The sequence below is a fragment of the Eucyclogobius newberryi genome, unplaced genomic scaffold, assembly GCF_026437365.1.
Source record: "Eucyclogobius newberryi isolate DKJ021-1_F unplaced genomic scaffold, fEucNew1.0.hap1 SCAF_2, whole genome shotgun sequence".
Classification (NCBI taxonomy): Eukaryota; Metazoa; Chordata; class Actinopteri; order Gobiiformes; family Gobiidae; genus Eucyclogobius; species Eucyclogobius newberryi.
Genome location: NW_027315834.1, coordinates 46,771,439 through 46,792,078, shown reverse-complemented (window position 1 = coordinate 46,792,078; position 20,640 = coordinate 46,771,439). Strand labels below are relative to the sequence as shown.

The window sequence follows — 20,640 nt, the reverse complement described above, 5'->3', positions numbered from 1 at the left end:
GCAGCAGCAGCAGCACCAGCACCAGCAGCAGCAGCAGCAGCAGCAGCACCAGCACCAGCACCAGCACCAGCAGCAGCAGCAGCAGCAGCAGCAGCAGCACCAGCAGCAGCAGCAGCAGCAGCAGCAGCAGCAGCAGCACCAGCACCAGCAGCAGCAGCAGCAGCAGCAGCAGCAGCAGCAGCAGCAGCAGCAGCAGCCGAGGGGCCGTCGGGGCTGGACTGGGGCCACTTCTTCACGTGCTCTCACCTCCTGTTGATCCGGTCTGTCGTGGTCGCCCCGCCGCGTGATTGAAAACATGCTACAGCTGATGCTATTCTGGGCCACGTCCCTATTTGGGCAATTCACAGTCGGCGGCACACGGGCGCGTGCGGGGGGCGCGTGCGGGAGGGCGCGTGCGGGCGGCCCGTACAAGGGGCCCGTGCAGGGAGCCCGTGCGGGGGCGCGTGCAGGGGGCCCGTGCAGGGGGCCCGTGCGGGGGCGCGTGCAGGGGGCGCGTGCGGGGGGCCCGTGCAGGGGGCCCGTGCAGGGGGCCCGTGCGGGGGCGCGTGCGGGAGGCCCGTGCGGGGGGGCGCGTGCGGGACGGCGCGTGCGGGGGCGCGTGCGGGGGGCGCGTGCGGGGGGCCCGAGGAAGCAGCGGCACCACGTTAGGACTGAGCTCATGCAGATAATGGTTTGTGTCAAAGAGGTGGAGACGTGGTGGTGGAGATGATAAACTTTGTGCTTAACTGCGTAACTTTTCTGTCTGAAAAGCATTGGAAGTGAAGTCACCTCTCCATGGATCTGATCCGGTGGAGTGAAGCAGAATAACATGTTCATAGAGATGCACAGGTGGCCAACCCTCCCCCAGAGGAGTTAGTGCCTCTTTGGGACTCTTAAGATGGAGTTTCAATGATTTATATATATTAGACTGGACCATTTCTTTACACTAAAACTGGCAAAACCGGACCAAACTTATGGGCCATTGTGGAGGAGCGAGTGACTTTGTTTTCACTTTTAGGTCCTCCAAGTCTTTTTCATTTTTATTTTACCAGGACCGATTAATTATCTATCGTTATTATGCACCATAATCGTCATCATCGAAGCTGTCGTCACCCGCGAGCCACGAACAAATAAATGTTTGTCTCAAAGTCTGAGTTAATTCTAAGTTAAAACAGGCAAATTCAAAGTCTCAAGTGTGTGTGATCCATAAGTCCAAGTCAAGTCCCATTTACATATGTGGCTTATAAGTCCGAGTCAAGTCCTAAGTTATATGTTCTATACTTTCTTGTTTGTCATATACAAATACAGCTTGTGCTTTTAGAGTTCACATGTCTTTTGTAAATGGCCCTTGTTAACAAAAACGTGCCGTCACAAATAAAGAAAGACGTGTTCCAGTTTGTTCTGAAAGTCACAGGTCTGAGATGATCGAACGAGGGACTCAAGTCAGTCCCACATCTTTCCTGCTTTGTCCGTTCAATCCTCAACAAATGCCTCGGTGGAAAAGTTGTGTTAAAAGTGGGTCAGAATAACCAAATCAGGGCGAAATCCGATCATCTGACGGTTTCTCTCTCGTCCTGTTTCCAACGTAAATCAATTTGACTCTGACTCGTGTCCACTGCGTCCTAATCTCATCAGGACGTTTGTGGAGGAACATAAATCCCGGTCAGTTTCCAATGATAAACCTACAAATAACACCGAATGACTGCTATTGTGTTTTTGTCTTTTCAATGACATTTGTGCGATTTCAGATGGTTATATATTTGGATGTGGATGAACTGAACGGCCTCTAAAGTATCGCCCTTGAAAAGCGCTCGTTCTTCTCGTCCTGCTTCCGTTCTGGATGAATTCGGTTACTGTCCGTACACTTCCGGCAGGTCCTGTTCTTCACCTCTTTAAATCGATCCAGATGCTTTTCCACATAAAACCTTCAGTGCCTTTTATGTCTCGCACACGGTGGAAGGAGCGGGACGGCCCAGACGTGTCCCATTGTGTGTGGACTTACTGTTCTGCAAACGCACACACGGACACCTCGGAGAGCTGACCGGGCCGTGGAGCGTTGACACGGCCGTGGAGCGTTGACCGGGCCGTGGAGCGTTGACCGGGCCGTGGAGCGTTGACCGGGCCGTGGAGCGTTGACACGGCCGTGGAGCGTTGACCGGGCCGTGGAGCGTTGACCGGGCCGTGGAGCGTTGACCGGGCCGTGGAGCGTTGACCGGGCCGTGGAGCGTTGAGACGGCCGTGGAGCGTTGACACGGCCGTGGAGCTTTGACCGGGCCGTACTGGATCGTGGAGCGTTGACCTGGCCGTGGAGCGTTGACACGGCCGTGGAGCGTTGACCGGGCCGTGGAGCGTTGACACGGCCGTGGAGCGTTGACCGGGCCGTGGAGCGTTGACCGGGCCGTGGAGCGTTGACCGGGCCGTGGAGCGTTGACACGGCCGTGGAGCGTTGACCGGGCCGTGGAGCGTTGACCGGGCCGTGGAGCGTTGACCGGGCCGTGGAGCGTTGACACGGCCGTGGAGCGTTGACCGGGCCGTGGAGCGTTGACCGGGCCGTGGAGCGTTGACCGGGCCGTGGAGCGTTGACCGGGCCGTTGACCGGGCCGTGTAGCGTTGACCGGGCCGTGTAGCGTTGACTGGGCCATGGACGTTGACCGGGCCATGTAGCGTTGACCAGGCAGTGGAGCTTTGACTGGGCCATGGAGCGTTGACCGGGCCGTGGAGCGTTGGCTGGGCCGTGTAGCGTTAACATGGCCGTGGAGCATTGACCGGGCCATGTAGCGTTGACCAGGCCATGGAGCGTTGACCGGGCCATGGAGCGTTGACCGGGCCATGGAGCGTTGACCGGGCCGTGGAGCGTTGACCGGGCCGTGGAGCGTTGACCGGGCCGTGTTGCGTTGAGCGGGCCGTGTAGAGTTGACCGGGCCGTGGAGCGTTGACCAGGCCATGGAGCGTTTATTTAGTCAAACCGCTCCATTTGCTGCATAATCAGGCAGGGTTACAGGCCAGATCTGTGGACTGGCGAGCCCTAATTGTAAAAATGCATAATTATTGTTCAAAGTTACTTAAAAACACATATGTAATCATAAGATGGATAACTTCTTCTTCCAAACTCTGCTCCAAACCACACGCTCTTCCCGACATAGGACCTCCTTTGTTGCCTTTTATTGACCAGTAACCGTTTCATTTTCTAACTTTCTGTTGGTCGAATCAACTGCTTTTCGAAGCCTTGTGAGAAAACTGCTCTACGAAAGCTAAACTAAATTCAATGTGACGATTAGACATGGCTGAACATTGATTCAAAATGTATAACTCGCTCAGCCTTCGTGGACCAACATTAGAAAAGTTGCACACTGCAGTTTTGATGTGACTGAATTGTTGATTATTGTTGTTGTTGACACAGAATATACTCCACGTTGAAAGCCGGGTGTCCGAACTGTTCTGACCGTGGGGAAAATCACGAGTCGTGCGATTTGTATCAAAACTCGTGTGATATTTTTATATCTCAGTGGCAGAGTCGTGAGTCCTCCTCTCGCCGCGAACACCATCAATCTCTGTCGACATATCTAAACACAAGCGCCTTATTTTATAGCATGTCGTGCTAGCATGTTGCGCTAGCATGCCGCACTGGAACAAATCAAAAATCCATAAACTGGTTAAGACGGCGGAGAAGACGGTTGGATCAGCTGGGATGCCGTCTCTCGAGCTGATCAAAGTGAAGGTCGTACTCACACCGGTCAGAAAGGTCGTCAGAAAGGTCGTCAGCGACTCGCACGGACTCTCACGATGCCCTCGGGACGTCGCTTCAGGCCAATCGGACGCTGAACAAATCGTTTGAGGCGCTCTTTCCTCCCGGCATCAGCGACTCTTTTGAATAAACGATACGGACAGTAATAAAGCCGCTCCTCGTGCACCTCAGTCTCTTTAACTCGATTTCGGGAACTGCAATCGATCCGTGGAATGTGACCAAGTATTTATCAACTCGGACACGTCCCGCAGCACTTTCTCCTCTCCTTCTTTAGTTCTCTTATCTTCTGCAGCGCTAGAACCGTTGCACCGCGCGACTTCGGCGAACGAACTCGACGTACGAGAAATGACAGGTTGCGTAAGACTAATGACGCTCCTATTTTTACACTTGATTACTCTCCTCGTTCACGGCGCGCTCGCTTCTGATTTCTTTGGCAGCGCTACACTTAAAAACTCCGCGGCATAAATCAGGTTCTCCTTGAGTCGCAGAACCAGTTGAGCGACCGGAGCCTCCCGGAGCCGACGTTGCAAAACACCTCGCTCCACAATAGCCCTTTCTTCTCGCTCGGCTCCTCTGTTATGTTTCCTTGGTTTTCGCCGCTCTCGTCTCCTCACTGCTTCTGTCGTTAGAGGTTTGCTCAAGCAGTCGCGGGTCTATTTCCAACACGGGAGTCGGAGGCTCTATAATCACGCTCGTTTGACTCTTTCCTCCAAAAGTTCACGTCCTCTTGAACCAGCAGACGCAGACTTTTGCGGTTCGGGCCAGCTCCGGTCTGCGAAACCTTTTGTTGCTATTTTAAATGGCTCCACGGGAAGACGGGGATTATTTGGTGGAACTTTTCCCGGTTCAAACGTCTCTTAAAGCCATCCGTGGAAAAGTGAGACTTTCCGTCATCGGCTGACACTCGGTGACTGATGAAGTTGCAGGTCTAAAATGAGCTGTAGTCGGGCTGTTACTTTGGTGCACACGCAGTTCATGCAGTTTAAAAAAGGTTCAAAGAGAATTCACTTTGTTCTCGTTTATGTGGTTTTTACATTTCAAGACTGCAATACAACAATATGCAATGCCCCTAACTCTTCAAAAAACAAATCATATGACTGGTGGAAGGTCCTCAACCTGCTTTTCTCCATGAAGATGATATTGCTTTGCTAAAAAAAACATTTCACATGGATTTTAATGTCATGATAATCCCAGCAAAGCAATAAACTCCTCCATGGAGACAAGAAGAGACATTAAAGCACCTCAAAGTTGAAAGCCATTTTGTTTCTTCCCTTTATTATGTACAGTCGTATTTAGTTTGTTACGTTATTCTGCGTTTTTGCCAATTTGTTTGCATATAAAGATGTCATCTCTAACCTTAAACCCTTTAAAGTGATCGTCTATATTTACTTCTTAAATCCTACATGTTAGCCCCGGCCAGCTCCGCTCAAGCTACAGTCGCGCTGATCGGTCAAAACTGGCGCGTACTTTTGTCATCACACGGTGGGCGGGGTTTAAACATGGCCCCCAGTTGGGCCGGTCATGTCCCGCGCTCTCACCCCAGGCCAGGAGAGGGGCTTCTTGACCGCTCTGACCGCTCAGAGTTGTTCAAATGGAGCTGAAGCGAGCCAAAGCGAAAGATCAAAAAAGCTGGTTTTAAGACGAGACTTTATAATCGTAAAAAAAGGCAAACATGGCCATAAAACACGACCTTTCAGCCTGACACTGTAAACGGGCAGTTTCTTCACACGTTGCTTTTCTGGGCTTCATCATTTATTGCCGTAGTTTTCATGGACTGACCTCTAGTCCAACTCACGACTGGCTTAAGCTGGACAATATCCAGTTATTCTAAGCCCGAGGTGAGGATGTAATGCTGCAGACATTTTTAGGGAGCGTTTGAACCCAATACGACTCTCTTTGATTCATCTTCCAGGTCTTTTATACTTCAATGCCATAAACCCAGACTGCTTCGCTCCTCCGAGGATCGGCCACGACGTTTCTCACATTCACAACGTGACGTGTGAATAAAGCGCAGGCCTCGCAACGCGCTGTTATTCTCGTTAGTCGCTTGCCTTTCTGTTGAACTCGCCCGAGCGCAGACTTTCCCGCTGCGTCCACCTCTGTGTCCAGCTGCTGCTCTGCTCTGAGTGTGAGAGTGAACAGTTAAAATGCTGAGAGAGGAAGGGAGGAGGAGGAGGAGGAGGTGGAGAGCGAGGGAGGACGTGTGTTTGGAGGCGGGGACGCTCTCCACTCCAGCGCCGCTCTGCAGAATGAGCGCAGTGCCTTCCTCTCAGCCTGGGAGGCACCTACTCGGCCAGCCTTCCCCACGTCCTCGCGCGCGGAGCCGACCGTCTCGCTCGCGCCGTCCCGTCGCCCCTTGCCCCTCGGAGACCGGAGCCCCCGGGACAGCATGCCGGTGGTCGGGGTCGCCTCCAAGCTCAGGCAGCCCGCCGCCAGGCCGGTCCACACGGCTCTGCCCATCCCCAGCGCGGTCCGGGCGGCCGCGGCGCAGGGCTACGCGTCCCGTCAGCAGAACCCGGGGCTCGGGACGGGACAGGGGAGCGCCGCCGCCCCTTTGACTTCGTTCTCGTATCAGACGCCGGTCAAGTCGGAGCTGAAGTCGGACAAGAGCGCCGCTTCTTCTGCCGCCGCTGCATCTGCTGCTGCTGCTTCTGCGGAGGGCAAGAGTAAAGGAGAGACGGAGGAGGGCAGGATCTGCAAGGTCAGTGTGGCACGGCGAGCGCTACAGGTGTCGGGGAACCGTTGTGCCCGTCGGTTTGGCTCTGGACCCTTTCGAAGATCGGTCTCGTGTGCAGTTGTCCGTCGTTTGAAAAGTTGCGGTGAAAGTACATCTTCTCAGACTGAGTTGTTGACAGTTGTGATGACAGTCGCTCGTAAATGTATCCGTGTCGTTTGGTTTGAGCGGTGGAAAGTGTGTGTTTACCGAGAGTAGAGTCTAGTTTTGGGAAGAAAAAAGGTTGTTCGGATGTCCACGGTCGGAAAAATGATCGTGTAAACTTTGTGTGAGAAGATGTCCTCCACAGAAACAATGGATACCACAAGTTTGCAAAGTTATTGGCAGTCGGGCTGAACGTGGTGAGGAGTTGAGTCTAGTTTGGTGAAGAAATCAAAGGTTGTTCTCTTCGGATGGCTTCAGTTGGGACAAACCGTCTTGGAAACTTTGCAGAACTGGTTGTCAAAGTTGCATCCGTTGAGTTGTGGTGAAAGTGGCAGTGGAGATGTGTTTGTGAGCTCAGACATTCGCCAAAGTTCTGATCATTTTAACGTCGGGATCGTTTGGTTTGAGTGTTTAAGTCCGATTGTCGAAAAAAGGTGTCGAAATCGGAAAAGTGAGGTTTTTCTGAGAGTTTAATCCAGTTTTGTAACGAAAAAGATTCTTCTTGTGCTCGATAAATGTCCATAATTGAGACAGACAATCGTGAACATTTTACAACTTTGTCTAAACAGTTTTAGCCGTGGCTTTTTTTTGTGAAGCAAAGATTCAAGATCATGAATTGTTTGGTTTGGAAAACGTTGGCTCTGTAACAGAAAAGCTGATGTTTTCTAGAAGTGAAATCTTGAATCTATGAAGAAATGTTAAGAAGCTCCAACACAATTTGAAATATTACTCGTGCTGAAGCAGTTTTTCTTCCACCACTGAGAAGCTTCACAGCAGCTTTTACTTTTACTTTACCTTTACTCTCTGGTTATGTTTAGATCTTTATTCTGAAGTTGTAGAACTTCTTTTCGGGTTCATTCAACACAAACCTGTCAAAACAAAGACGACATAACACACGACGATGGAAACGTTTGACCTGACGGTATTGAAGATGAAGAAGTGCCTTTGTGGAAGTCCAGATCTGTATCTGACGAGCTGAGCCCACATGTTCTACAGCAGGACACAAACAAACACGACTTATCCAGGAACCTCATCGTGTTTGTGGATAAATGCCACTTGCACCGAGATTTGTGATAAGATCGTCTTTGTATGTTTGGTTTTTTTGACCGGGACAGAACCAGCTTCGTCTTCATCGACCAACTTTCCAGACGAAGAGTTGGTCGATTATTCAAATAAGGGATTATTTCTGATGCTTTTGAGATTGTTGATGATGTTTGGACCTGATTAAAAGATTGTTTGATGGAGAATAAATAGTAATAAATAGTAATAAAGGGTATTAAAGGGTATTAAAGAGTAATACAGAGTAATAAAGAGTAATAAAGCAGAGGAGTAATGCAGAAGAATGCAGAGTAATAAAGAATAATGCAGAGTAGTAGTAATCTAGAGTAGTAATGCAGAGTAATAGTAGTAGTGCAGAGTAATGCATATAGTAGTTTGATTTTGTAATGGATTAGATAATAAATACAGTATATTATTTCCACATTTTTGCAGGTTATTCTGTTCTTGAGTGTTTTTGTTGTTGTGATCAGGTGCTCGTTGCTGTTGTTGTTTTTGTTTTGATCAGGTGCTTGTTGTTGTGATCAGGTGCTCCTCGTTGTTGTTGTTATCGTGAGCAGGTGCTTGATGTTGTTGTGATCAGGTGCTGCTGTTGTTATTGTTGTGATCAGGTGCTCGTTGTTGTGATCAGGTGCTCCTCGTTGTTGTTGTGATCAGGTGCTCGTTGTTGTGATCAGGTGCTCGTTGCTGTTGTTGTTTTTGTTTTGATCAGGTGCTTGTTGTTGTGATCAGGTGCTCCTCGTTGTTGTTGTTATCGTGAGCAGGTGCTTGATGTTGTTGTGATCAGGTGCTGCTGTTGTTATTGTTGTGATCAGGTGCTCGTTGTTGTGATCAGGTGCTCCTCGTTGTTGTTGTTGTGATCAGGTGCTCGTTGTTGTGATCAGGTGCTTCTCGTTGTTGTTGTTTTGATCAGGTGCTCGTTGTTGTGATCAGGTGCTTCTCGTTGTTGTTGTGATCAGGTGCTCGTTGTTGTGATCAGGTGCTCGTTGTTGTGATCAGGTGCTCCTCGTTGTTGTTGTTGTGATCAGGTGCTCGTTGTTGTGATCAGGTGCTTCTCGTTGTTGTTGTTTTGATCAGGTGCTCGTTGTTGTGATCAGGTGCTTCTCGTTGTTGTTGTGATCAGGTGCTCGTTGTTGTGATCAGGTGCTCGTTGTTGTGATCAGGTGCTCCTCGTTGTTGTTGTTGTGATCAGGTGCTTCTCGTTGTTGTTGTTTTGATCAGGTGCTCGTTGTTGTGATCAGGTGCTTCTCGTTGTTGTTGTGATCAGGTGCTCGTTGTTGTGATCAGGTGCTTCTCGTTGTTGTTGTGATCAGGTGCTCGTTGTTGTGATCAGGTGCTCGTTGTTGTGATCAGGTGCTCCTCGTTGTTGTTGTTGTGATCAGGTGCTTCTCGTTGTTGTTGTTTTGATCAGGTGCTCGTTGTTGTGATCAGGTGCTTCTCGTTGTTGTTTTGATCAGGTGCTCGTTGTTGTGATCAGGTGCTTCTCGTTGTTGTTTTGATCAGGTGCTTGTTGTTGTGATCAGGTGCTCCTCGTTGTTGTTGTTATCGTGAGCAGGTGCTTGATGTTGTTGTGATCAGGTGCTGCTGTTGTTATTGTTGTGATCAGGTGTTGTTGTTGTTGTTGTTGTTGTTGTTGTGATCAGGTGCTGTTGTTGTTGTTGTGATCAGGTGCTTGTGGTCCTCGCTCTGAACCCGCTGGTGACTCACTCTTTACTACAGAATGTGATTTCACAGCTTCCGTCGATCTGCTCCGTAAATGACTCATGTTTCTGTGTCAGCGCTAAAGCTAAAGCTAAAGCTAAAGTTCATCTTCCTCTGACGCGAGACCCCTGTCCACACCCCTGTCCAGACCCCTGTCCAGACCCCTGTCCAGACCCCTGTCCACACCCTGTCCAGACCCCTGTCCAGACCCCTGTCCACACCCTGTCCAGACCCCTGTCCAGACCCCTGTCCACACCCTGTCCACACCCCTGTCCAGACCCCTGTCCAGACCCCTGTCCACACTCCTGTCCACACCCCTGTCCAGACCCCTGTCCACACCCCTGTCCACACTCCTGTCCACACCCCTGTCCAGACCCCTGTCCACACCCTTGTCCGCACCCCTGTCCACACCCCTGTCCACACCCCTGTCCAGACCCCTGTCCACACCCTGTCCAGACCCCTGTCCAGACCCCTGTCCACACTCCTGTCCACACCCCTGTCCAGACCCCTGTCCACACCCCTGTCCACACTCCTGTCCACACCCCTGTCCGCACCCCTGTCCACACCCCTGTCCACACCCCTGTCCAGACCCCTGTAGAGACCCCTGTCCACACCCCTGTCCAGACCCCTGTCCACACCCCTGTCCACACCCCTGTCCAGACCCCTGTAGAGACCCCTGTCCACAACCCTGTCCACACCCCTGTCCAGACCCCTGTCCACACCCCTGTCCAGACCCTGTCACTCCTGTCACTTCTGTTTCCATAATACTGTGAATTTTGGACTCAAACTCACTGAAACTCGTCTCATATAAATCATTTCGCTTCTGTATTTGTCATTTTTACTCCGCTCCAGTTTGAACTGACGCCAAAGTTAAAAATATGTGCAGATAAAGCTCCAACATAAACACACCGCTCACGTTGCCATGGTGCGCTCAGAGGCTGGATCGCTAACTGCTAAAGCTATCACAGGGTCTGGATGTTCATAGTTCACGTGTCGTATTGTTTGGACAATTATATCAGCCTCATATACTTATATACTTAGGCTGTATATACTCTAAATATACAAAAAACGTATGTTCTATAAGAAAGGAATTTGTAAAAGTAGTACGCTGTAATAACTACACTTTTAACCTTACTTAACTTAACTCTTTTTCATACTTTATTCATGCTTTATTAAGGGATTATCATGTTTTCATATAGAACATTTCTATGGATATTAATGAGGCATTTCATGTGTAAAAACGTATTGCACATATTTGGAACATTTCAATCTGAATTTTCTTTCCTCATTTTATTGTCATAGTAAATATATTAGGGATTTTTAACATTTACACTTATTTCGTTTTATATGTAAATCAGAGCTGTCTTTAATCAATCTGACTTAGAATGAAATATGATCAAACCCTTCAGTGCATTTTGTCCTTTACAATGTCCAGTATAAATCTATGGATTCAGTGAAATAATAAAACTGTATGAACAGAAACAGATGTAAAATATAGTTGTTTCCATGTAAAAGTTTGTATGTTGAGAGAGCAAACGATCAAAAAAGAAAACTATACAGACACGATGAGTTTGTTCTGCCGTGTCACACCTCAAGGCTAAACAAGCTAACGTTAATATTAAGGGGTCAATTTCAGGCGTTTTTATTGCTCAAACATAACTTGGAAAACATGCACTTTTTAAAAATATATATATATTTATTTATTTTCTACTTTATTGTGAGTTTTTATCCAGCACACCACAAACAAACAACAACAAAATGAAACACCAAAAAAGTAACAACATAAACAAGGAAAATGCAAAAAATAACAAAAAAGTACATCAATTCAATTCAAAAATAACCCCCCCAAAAATAAATAAATAGATAAAGGGGGTAAGAAAGGTCGGAACAGTACAGAGTTTTCAGATGTTGATGTATGTAGTTTACATTATACACTTACAAAACGTGCATGCGCCTCTCCACAGACCGGACCTGTAACTTTCATGTCATACCGTGGAGCAAGAGAAAAACCTCTGGTCCCGTCTGGCTGCAGACGTCTGAACTCTCTGGAGTGACCCGCTGCAGCTCCTCTTTTCCCTCTCAGATCTTCAGCTGTTTTGAAGGCGTGTCTCAGTTTTCAAAAGTCGGCGCCAAATCCTCCTCTGCAAACATGGGACATCCCGCTCCGAGCTGCCAGAGCGGGACGTCCCGCTCCGAGCTGCCAGAGCGCTGACTCTCTCGTGACTCCCACACAAACTATATGATACCAATTCTCATCCAAAACGGTGTATTTATTCACTATCGGTTTCACCAGTTTGTGTCACTTGTTATTTAGTGTTTTTCAAAATAAAAGCAGACGGGGAGCAGGTGCTGGAGTTACAGTTTTGATTGTGGTTTAACTCGTTCTTCTTTGATATACTGCGGCGACAAATCGACTAATTGTGAGAAATTGACAAAAATGTGCAGTTGTTTGTTGTGCAATCGGACGATACAGACTCTAAAATGCAAAGACTTTTCCATGTGTTTTTAAAAGTGTCGCTGTGCAGTAGAAAAGTGACCGCTCGGCTGCGAAAATATGTAAAAATACTAGATTCAGATGCGGCTTTCACCACAGCCTCATATCGACCGTGAGGTGGCTCCAGGTCAGTGTTTACAAAGACTCCAGTGTCTGAAGGAGGGACTCTGCTCTGGGGCCTGTCCCGACCTGCTCCACCAGGGCCGGGACCAGGACCAGGACCAGGACCAGGACCAGGACCAGGACCAGGGCCAGGACCAGGGCCAGGACCAGGGACCAGGACCAGGGACCAGGGCCAGGACCAGGACCAGGGACCAGGGACCAGGGACCAGGGCCAGTATTTGATCATTAACCTTTATTTGTGCTTAAAAGTGTAATTATTGTCGTGTCATGGTGGGAAAGTATCAAACAAATGAGAAACAACAATAAAAGCTATCGAAGAAATGCAGAAAAAATACTTATTTACACTTAATAACCTTGTTTTAAAGATGTTTAACTGTAGCAACTTAATTTTTTACCTGTTGTAGCTTCTATAAATCCTGATGAATCAAGACTTTGAGAATTCATAATCACAAAACAACTAATGAAGAATGATTCCGGCGTTTTCTTTACTTTATCATGGTTAAGAGTATTTATTTATTGGGCCTGAATCATTCTTAATAAGCTATTTGATCATCAGGTCATTGTTCGTGCTTGATTAAGGCTAATTAAAGTGTATTTATCATCTCAAAAATAAAGGGTAATTTAGCATAATGTGACACCATGACACCAGTGGTTCTCAAAGTGTGGTACGTGTCTCTCTGATGGCTCCCTCAGGTGCTGCGCGGACTCCCCTGAACTTCAAATATTTGCTGAAGTCAATTTAATCCACATTTTTCTCTATTTTGTCCCGTGCAGCAGCTGCGCAGACGTCCTTAGCCGTAGTTTAATCCTGGAACAGTCCTGTTTTAGACCTGGCTTGGATCCGGCGGCGCTCGGAGGGCCAAATATTTTCTTAGGTGGTACTTGGGTTGAGGAGTTTAAGGACTCCGGCATTAGAGCCCCGGTTCAGTTTGGGGCCACAATCAGCCGGGATGTCACTCAGCCGTAGAGCGCTGCAGTTTGTGAGCGTTTGTTGATCCTGTGAACCTGAGCGAACAGAGCCCAGGATTAAACCAGTGCAGACTTGTTCCTCTCAGAGCCGCGGCAAATCTGGCACTTCCTTTTCGGAACTTTCTTGTCGTTGGGAGAAAGGAGTGAGATCTTCAAGTTGTGATTCCGGTTCGACTGATGATGAACTCGTGATCAACTTTGCACAATGTGTTTGATTGTTCAAGACTTTGAATGTAGAATATAGAAATCCAATATATATAGAGAGATAGTTAAGAGACTGTACCACCCTCCAGCCCCCTCCTTTCCCCCACTCCCATATTTTATTTGTATGTATGTGTGTTTTATTTATTGTATCTATTGTATTTATTGTATTTATCGTATTTGTTCTATTTATTTAATTTATTTAATTTATTTAATTTATTTTACTTATTTTACTCATTTTATCAATTACATTAATTAAATTAATTAAATTAATTTATTTTATTTATTTTATTTATTTTATTTATTTTATTTATTTTATTTATTTTATTTATTTTGTTTAATTTATTTATTTTTCCTATTTTATTTAACTATTTCATGTTTTGTTCTATTTATTTATTATTTATTTTGTGTATTTTGTTCAATTTGTTTATTCTATTTATTTTTCTCTATTTCATGCAATGTATCGATTTTATTTTTTGTTGTATTTATTTATCATTTGTTCAATTTATTCATTGTTCATAATTTTTTTCTCTTTTATTTATTTATTTAGTATGTATTTATTTGTGTCGTGTACTCTCAGTTACGTATACTATTCATTTTGTCTCTGTCTTAAAGGAAAACAAAATAATACAATAATAAAATAAAATAAGCCTTTGAATTCCCCAGTTCCGTCTGTTATTACAGTTAGCGTTGTTGTGCGTGTGTTGACGGACGTGCTAGCATTAGCCCGTGCGGCGCGTCGGCCACAAAGCCGCGGCAGAACACGGCGCTCATTGTGTCTTAAGTTGATAATTGCTCTAATCACGGGTTTTAAGTCGTGTCAGTTTCAGTTGACGTGTGCGTGATTGGACCTGTCAGTCTGGGCCCTTCCACCTGAACGCGGAGCCAACTTCCTGCTTTCAGAGCCAGGCAAATCTCCCATCATGCATTGCTGCAGTTCCACCGGCGACAGACAGGAAGTGCGAGCGCTCGGGTCCAAATGTCTGGGATCTAAAGGCGCTCGACTTTTCCAGTGGAGAGTCGCCCGCTTCAGTCAGAATGTGTTTGACGATCTCGATTTGTACAAAATGCAATCAAAAGTATGATTTAAGTCATTAAAAAAATACTAATTATTATCACAATTATCACATTATCACAATTAATATCACAAAACAAAAGCATAACATCACATGAAACACATAAAAACATCAACAATCAGTTCAAAAAATGCATTTGAAAAGAGAAAAATGTAGATGAGATCATAAGCAAACAGTAACTACACAATAATGTCATTGCGTTGCCTGGAATATTCCATAATATGGCATTAAATGTATCTCTGCCTTTACTTTCTTTTGAACAAAAAAGATCTAAAGATGTTATATTTTTAAGAATGTTTGGATGATTTTGGACATGAAAATAATTAAAACAAGAAAATATAATAGACTCTTCATGTACCAATTGAGTGCCCTCTAGAGGACAAAGGACGCATGCTCACTGTGGGCTGTTTCTCTTCTGCCCTCTAGAGGACAAAGGACGCATGCTCACTGTGGGCTGTTTCTCTGCTGCCCTCTAGAGGACAAAGGACGCATGCTCACTGTGGGCTGTTTCTCTTCTGCCCTCTAGAGGACAAAGGACGCATGCTCACTGTGGGCTGTTTCTCTGCTGCCCTCTAGAGGACAAAGGACGCATGCTCACTGTGGGCTGTTTCTCTCTCTTCTGCCACGCCCCCAAAGACCCCATGTGTCCAGAAGTGTGAGACTGTGGTCAGGAGGGACCAGTGGACTTACAGAGGTCACTCCAGACTGAGCTGTTTGTTTCAGCTCGTTAGCAGCTAATGCTAATGCTAGTTTATTGTGTGGCTATGCTAACGTTAGCCTACTGCAGACTCATTTCCAACTGTGTTATATTCTTGAAAGCGTCAACCATTTTCACTTTTATGCTCTGGGTCTCTCTCTCTCTCCCTCTCCTCCTCCCCCCCTCCCTCTCTCTCCCTCCCTCCTCCTCCTCCCCCCTCTCTCCCTCTCCCCCTCTCTCCCTCTCTCTCTCTCCCTCTCCTCCTCCCCCCCTCCCTCTCTCTCCCTCCCTCCTCCTTCTCTCTCCCTCTCCCCCCCTCCTCCCTCTCTCCCTCCCTCCTCCTCCTCCCCCCTCTCTCCCTCTCCTCCTCCCCCCCTCCCTCTCTCTCCCTCCCTCCTCCTTCTCTCTCCCTCTCTCCCTCCTCCTCCTCCCCCCTCTCTCCCTCTCCTCCTCCCCCCCTCCCTCTCTCTCCCTCCCTCCTCCTTCTCTCTCCCTCTCTCCCTCCTCCTCCTCCTTCTCTCTCCCTCTCCCCCCCCCTCCTCCCTCTCTCTCTCTCCCTCTCCTCCTCCCCCCCTCCCTCTCTCTCCCTCCCTCCTCCTCCTCCCCCCTCTCTCCCTCTCCCCCTCTCTCCCTCTCTCTCTCTCCCTCTCCTCCTCCCCCCCTCCCTCTCTCTCCCTCCTCCTTCTCTCTCCCTCTCCCCCCCCCTCCTCCCTCTCTCTCTCTCTCTCCCTCCTCCTTCTCCCCCCTCTCTCCCTCTCTCCCTCTCTCTCTCTCCCTCTCCTCCTCCCCCCCTCCCTCTCTCTCCCTCCCTCCTCCTTCTCTCTCCCTCTCTCCCTCCTCCTCCTCCCCCCTCTCTCCCTCTCCCCCTCTCTCCCTCTCCCTCTCCTCCTCCCCCCCTCCCTCTCTCTCCCTCCTCCTTCTCTCTCCCTCTCCCCCCCCCCTCCTCCCTCTCTCTCTCTCCCTCCTCCTCCTCCCCCCTCTCTCCCTCTCCCCCTCTCTCCCTCTCCCTCTCCTCCTCCCCCCCTCCCTCTCTCTCCCTCCTCCTTCTCTCTCCCTCTCCCCCCCCCCTCCTCCCTCTCTCTCTCTCCCTCCTCCTTCTCCCCCCTCTCTCCCTCTCTCCCTCTCTCTCTCTCCCTCTCCTCCTCCCCCCCTCCCTCTCTCTCCCTCCCTCCTCCTCCTCCCCCCTCTCCCCCTCTCTCCCTCTCTCTCTGTCCCTCCCCCCCCCTCCCCCCCTTTCTCTCCCTCTCTTGTTATTGGAGGAGACATGTCCTCTTCAGATGAAGGGGGAGTGTTTACTGTGAAGTCCATTTCGGAGATAAAAACACATTCAGCACAAATATTTTCAAGTCTTGTTTTTTGAAGCGTCTCAGGTTTTATAGTTCGGTCTCGAATGTGACTTAAACTAATATAAAGTAAAACATCATTCTTATTACTATTTTTCTTTTCATTGTGGCTTTTCATTTGTGGCTCATAGATTTGTCACAGGTTTTACACCACTTTTCATTGACAATAGATAATAAAATAATGTGATCACAATATCTACTAATAATGATAATAAAAAAGAAATCAATAACTAATTTGTGCTGCACAAAGAGAACAAAATACATGTTTATTTAGCTATGAAATTGGAACATGACATATTCATTCAGCAGTGAAACTGAAGGCTTTTCTACTCATGATCTGGTCCTGGTCCAGTCCTGGTTTAGTCCTGGTCCAGTCCTGGTCCAGTCCTGGTCCAGTCCTGGTTTAGTCCTGGTCCAGTCCTGGTCCAGTCCTGGTCCAGTCCTGGTCCTGGTCCAGTCCTGGGTCCTGGGTCCTGGGTCCTGGTCCTGGTCCTGGTCCAGTCCCGGGTCCCGGTCCAGTCCTGGTCCTGGTCCAGTCTCAGTCCTGGTCCTGGTCCAGTCCTGGTCCTGGTCCTGGTCCTGGTCCTGGTCCTGGTCCTGGTCCAGTCCTGGGTCCTGGGTCCTGGGTCCTGGGTCCTGGTCCTGGTCCAGTCCTGGGTCCTGGGTCCTGGTCCTGGTCCAGTCCTGGGTCCTGGTCCTGGTCCAGTCTCAGTCCTGGTCCTGGTCCTGGTCCAGTCCTGGTCCTGGTCCTGGTCCTGGTCCTGGTCCTGGTCCTGGTCCTGGTCCTGGTCCAGTCCTGGGTCCTGGGTCCTGGTCCTGGTCCAGTCCCGGGTCCCGGTCCAGTCCTGGTCCTGGTCCTGGTCCAGTCTCGGTCCTGGTCCTGGTCCTGGTCCTGGTCCTGGTCCTGGTCCTGGTCCTGGTCCTGGTCCTGGTCCTGGTCCTGGTCCAGTCCTGGTCCTGGTCCTGGTCCTGGTCCAGTCCTGGGTCCTGGGTCCTGGGTCCTGAGTCCTGGTTCTGGTCCAGTCCTGGTCCAGTCCCGGGTCCCGGTCCAGTCCTGGGTGGTCCTGAGTGCAGCGCGCCCGTCTCCATATCTGGAAGAGGTGTGAATGCTACGCTAACGCTAACTGGCCTCGGATTAGGCCTATATTTGTCCTGCTTCTGCTGCGCTGGTTTCAAACAGAACGTGACAGCAGCGTGCCGCGGTCGCCACGGGAGACCAGCTCCAAAAAGAAAACAACTGCTGCTCTGACCTCCAGGACTGAACGACACAGAGTTAAACACGAGGCAGAACTGCAGCAGTCGTTTGTATCGTCTGCTTCCTTCTCATGGAATATGAACCTGACCGATGTTGTTTCATAGGGCCAGACACTTACCCTGATGTGCTTCTGTTGATTTTAGTGTCATTACATAATTGGTGATTTGATATGATGGGTTTACTGAACAAAATGCAGCTTTATGTTGTGCAAAATATACTCTTTTATTCAAATGTTCTTCTTTGTTATTGGTCTTTAAACGTCGCTTTTGTACTTTTCCTTTGCCTTGTCATGTTATATATTATCTTAAAATAATGTTCATATTAAAATCTACACATGACTCTGCATCAGTTTGTTCCCCTCGTGTGGATTGGGTGTTAGCGCTCCATCTACTGGCCACAGTGGGAATGACCGTGACAAAAAACATACGTAAATAAAGCGTAGTCGACGTGCACATGGTTATTATAAGATGAGATAAGATATTCCTTTATTGTCTACACATGGGGAAATTCCGGTGTTGCAATGCAATAGATACAGAGGAAAAGGACAGATAACTTATAGGAAGTTTGAAAAAACACTTTTAATAGAAGAACTCTTATAAACAAAACAAAAAAAACTCTTATTAACAAAACTCCTCTCATATCTTAATAGGGAATGGAGGAAAACATATATATATATAATATAAAAAGATAAATATAAAGATAAAATAAAATAATGTAAAAATAGCTAGCATAAGACTAAATAATACTAATACTAATGGTAAGTAAACACTCTTATTTACATCTAGGACTGTAAATAATGAACAAGATTTGATGTCAGAAATATATTTAGAACAAGTTTGGCCATTTATTGACTTAAAACTTTTGGATTCCTATCTTTTTTTTGTCACAATCTTGGGGGAAATTGAAACTGAGTCATTTCTGAGACGCACGCGTGAACATGGCTAATGCAAGAATCGTGAAAGAAGCTTAAAAACAACTCCAGGCATGTTTTTGATGATTGAACAATTATTATAGCATGATTAAACGTCTTTTCGGTCTGTATATGTAGATCCGTTTTTAACCTTATTCAAACTGCTCCACTCGCGGATCTTGTTGAAGGTCAACACTGCACGCCTTTGGTTCCGTGCAGCATATGTGCAGCGTTTGTCTCTGCAGCGCTGTCGGCCGCTGCAGAGTGAGAACACACAGAGACGACATTGTGTTTATAGAACAGAGCCACAGCCGTTTAAAGAACCGTCTGTGGAAGAACAGGCAAAAGTTCACCGAGCAGCAGCGCTCAGGGAGCTCTGCAGCGAGCGCCCTGTACAGTCTGCAGCGAGCGCCTCTGTACAGTCTGCAGCGAGCGCCCTGTACAGTCTGCAGCGAGCGCCCCTGTACAGTCTGCAGCGAGCGCCCTGTACAGTCTGCAGCGAGCGCCCTGTACAGTCTGCAGCGAGCGCCCTGTACAGTCTGCAGCGAGCGCCCTGTACAGTCTGCAGCGAGCGCCTCTGTACAGTCTGCAGCGAGCGCCCCTGTACAGTCTGCAGCGAGCGCCTCTGTACAGTCTGCAGCGAGCGCCCTGTACAGTCTGCAGCGAGCGCCCTGTACAGTCTGCAGCGAGCGCCCCTGTACAGTCTGCAGCGAGCGCCCTGTACAGTCTGCAGCGAGCGCCCTGTACAGTCTGCAGCGAGCGCCCTGTACAGTCTGCAGCGAGCGCCCCTGTACAGTCTGCAGCGAGCGCCCTGTACAGTCTGCAGCGAGCGCCCTGTACAGTCTGCAGCGAGCGCCCTGTACAGTCTGCAGCGAGCGCCTCTGTACGCAACACGTCTCAGGATCAGAACTGTACAACTACTGCACGTGCTAAATCCTCGCTGTTTTTAAACCTGATGCACCTGAAAGCCAATCTTCTTCTTCTTCTTCTTCTTCTTCTTCTTCTTCTTCTTCTTCTTCTTCTTCTTCTTCTTCTTCTTCTTCTTCTTCTTCTTCTTCTTCTTCTTCTTCTTCTTCTTCTTCTTCTTCTTCTTCTTCTTCTTCTTCTTCTTCTTCTTCTTCGATGTTTTATGGCGGATGGTATCCAAGTGTTACATTACAGAAACCTACTGTGCTTGTACATCTTAGTCTTCACTCTTTAGACTTCACTCTTTAGACTTCACTCTTTAGACTTCACTCTTTAGACTTCACTCTTTAGACTTCACTCTTTAGACTTCACTCTTTAGTCTTCACTCTTTAGACTTCACTCTTTAGACTTCACTCTTTAGACTTCACTCTTTAGTCTTCACTCTTTAGTCTTCACTCTTTAGTCTTCACTCTTTAGACTTCATTCTTTAGTCTTCACTCTTTAGACTTCACTCTTTAGACGTCACTCTTTAGACTTCACTCTTTAGACTTCGAGGCCCGAGGCAAAAGTACGCACCTGAAAGCCAAAGTCTTTTGCAGATGGACTTTGATGAGGATCGTGACGTAGTTTGAAAGCCGAAGTTTCGTGACCAACCATATAGCATCTTCTCTGCTAACGTTGGGCGACCGTCGCTAACACGAGATGAAGCCGTGGGCCCCCGGGTCATACTTCGCACGACTCCGTCTCGAGGGTTATTTCTCGTGCCTCAAACATCTGCCTCAAACTGTACCATAAACTCCAGCTGCATCGACTTTTGGACATACAGTACGTTATAGATGATGTCTCTAAATCTTCACCGTTCCGTTTGATCAATCGGTTCAAACGTCTCGGCCAAATCTGGACCCAAACCTGGATCCAAGACCACATGGAATAAAATAATCCCGTGTATCATTTGTAGATCGTAGAAAAACTCGTAGAAGAGATCGTAGACAACTCGAACATATCATTTTTAGACAAGAAATGTATTAATTATGAAAACAATCACTTTGGTCCACACTTTTCATTTTGCTTCTTCTTAAAAATGAAAAATAACTCGTGTATTTATTTACACTGCCTTATATTATGTAGAGAAATTCCATCCTAACTGACTTTGTGGTAATCCAGGAAACACACCAGGCAGAACATCCAAAAGTAGCTTCAAAACTCATTAAACATGTCAAACTTTCCCCTTTGATCTGCTATAAAACCTAAATCTCCTTTTCAATCAATTAGTCCGCGCCCGTCCGTGGTCTCTGCACGTCCTTCAC

The 20,640-nt window shown here is 47.8% G+C and overlaps 1 protein-coding gene across 2 annotated transcripts in view; it reads left to right on the top strand.

Moving 5' to 3' along the window:
• The first annotated feature begins 6,013 nt into the window (after positions 1-6,013).
• Positions 6,014-20,640, top strand: part of nav3 (neuron navigator 3) — a 339,677-nt gene continuing 325,050 nt past the window's right edge. The window contains exon 1 of one of the 2 annotated variants that reach the window (XM_072453275.1): positions 6,014-6,425. In XM_072453275.1, coding sequence (XP_072309376.1) covers positions 6,114-6,425 — 312 coding nt within the window. In that variant the 5' untranslated portion in view covers positions 6,014-6,113. The remainder of the gene's footprint in view (positions 6,426-20,640) is intronic. The other variant, XM_072453276.1, reaches the window with a different exon arrangement.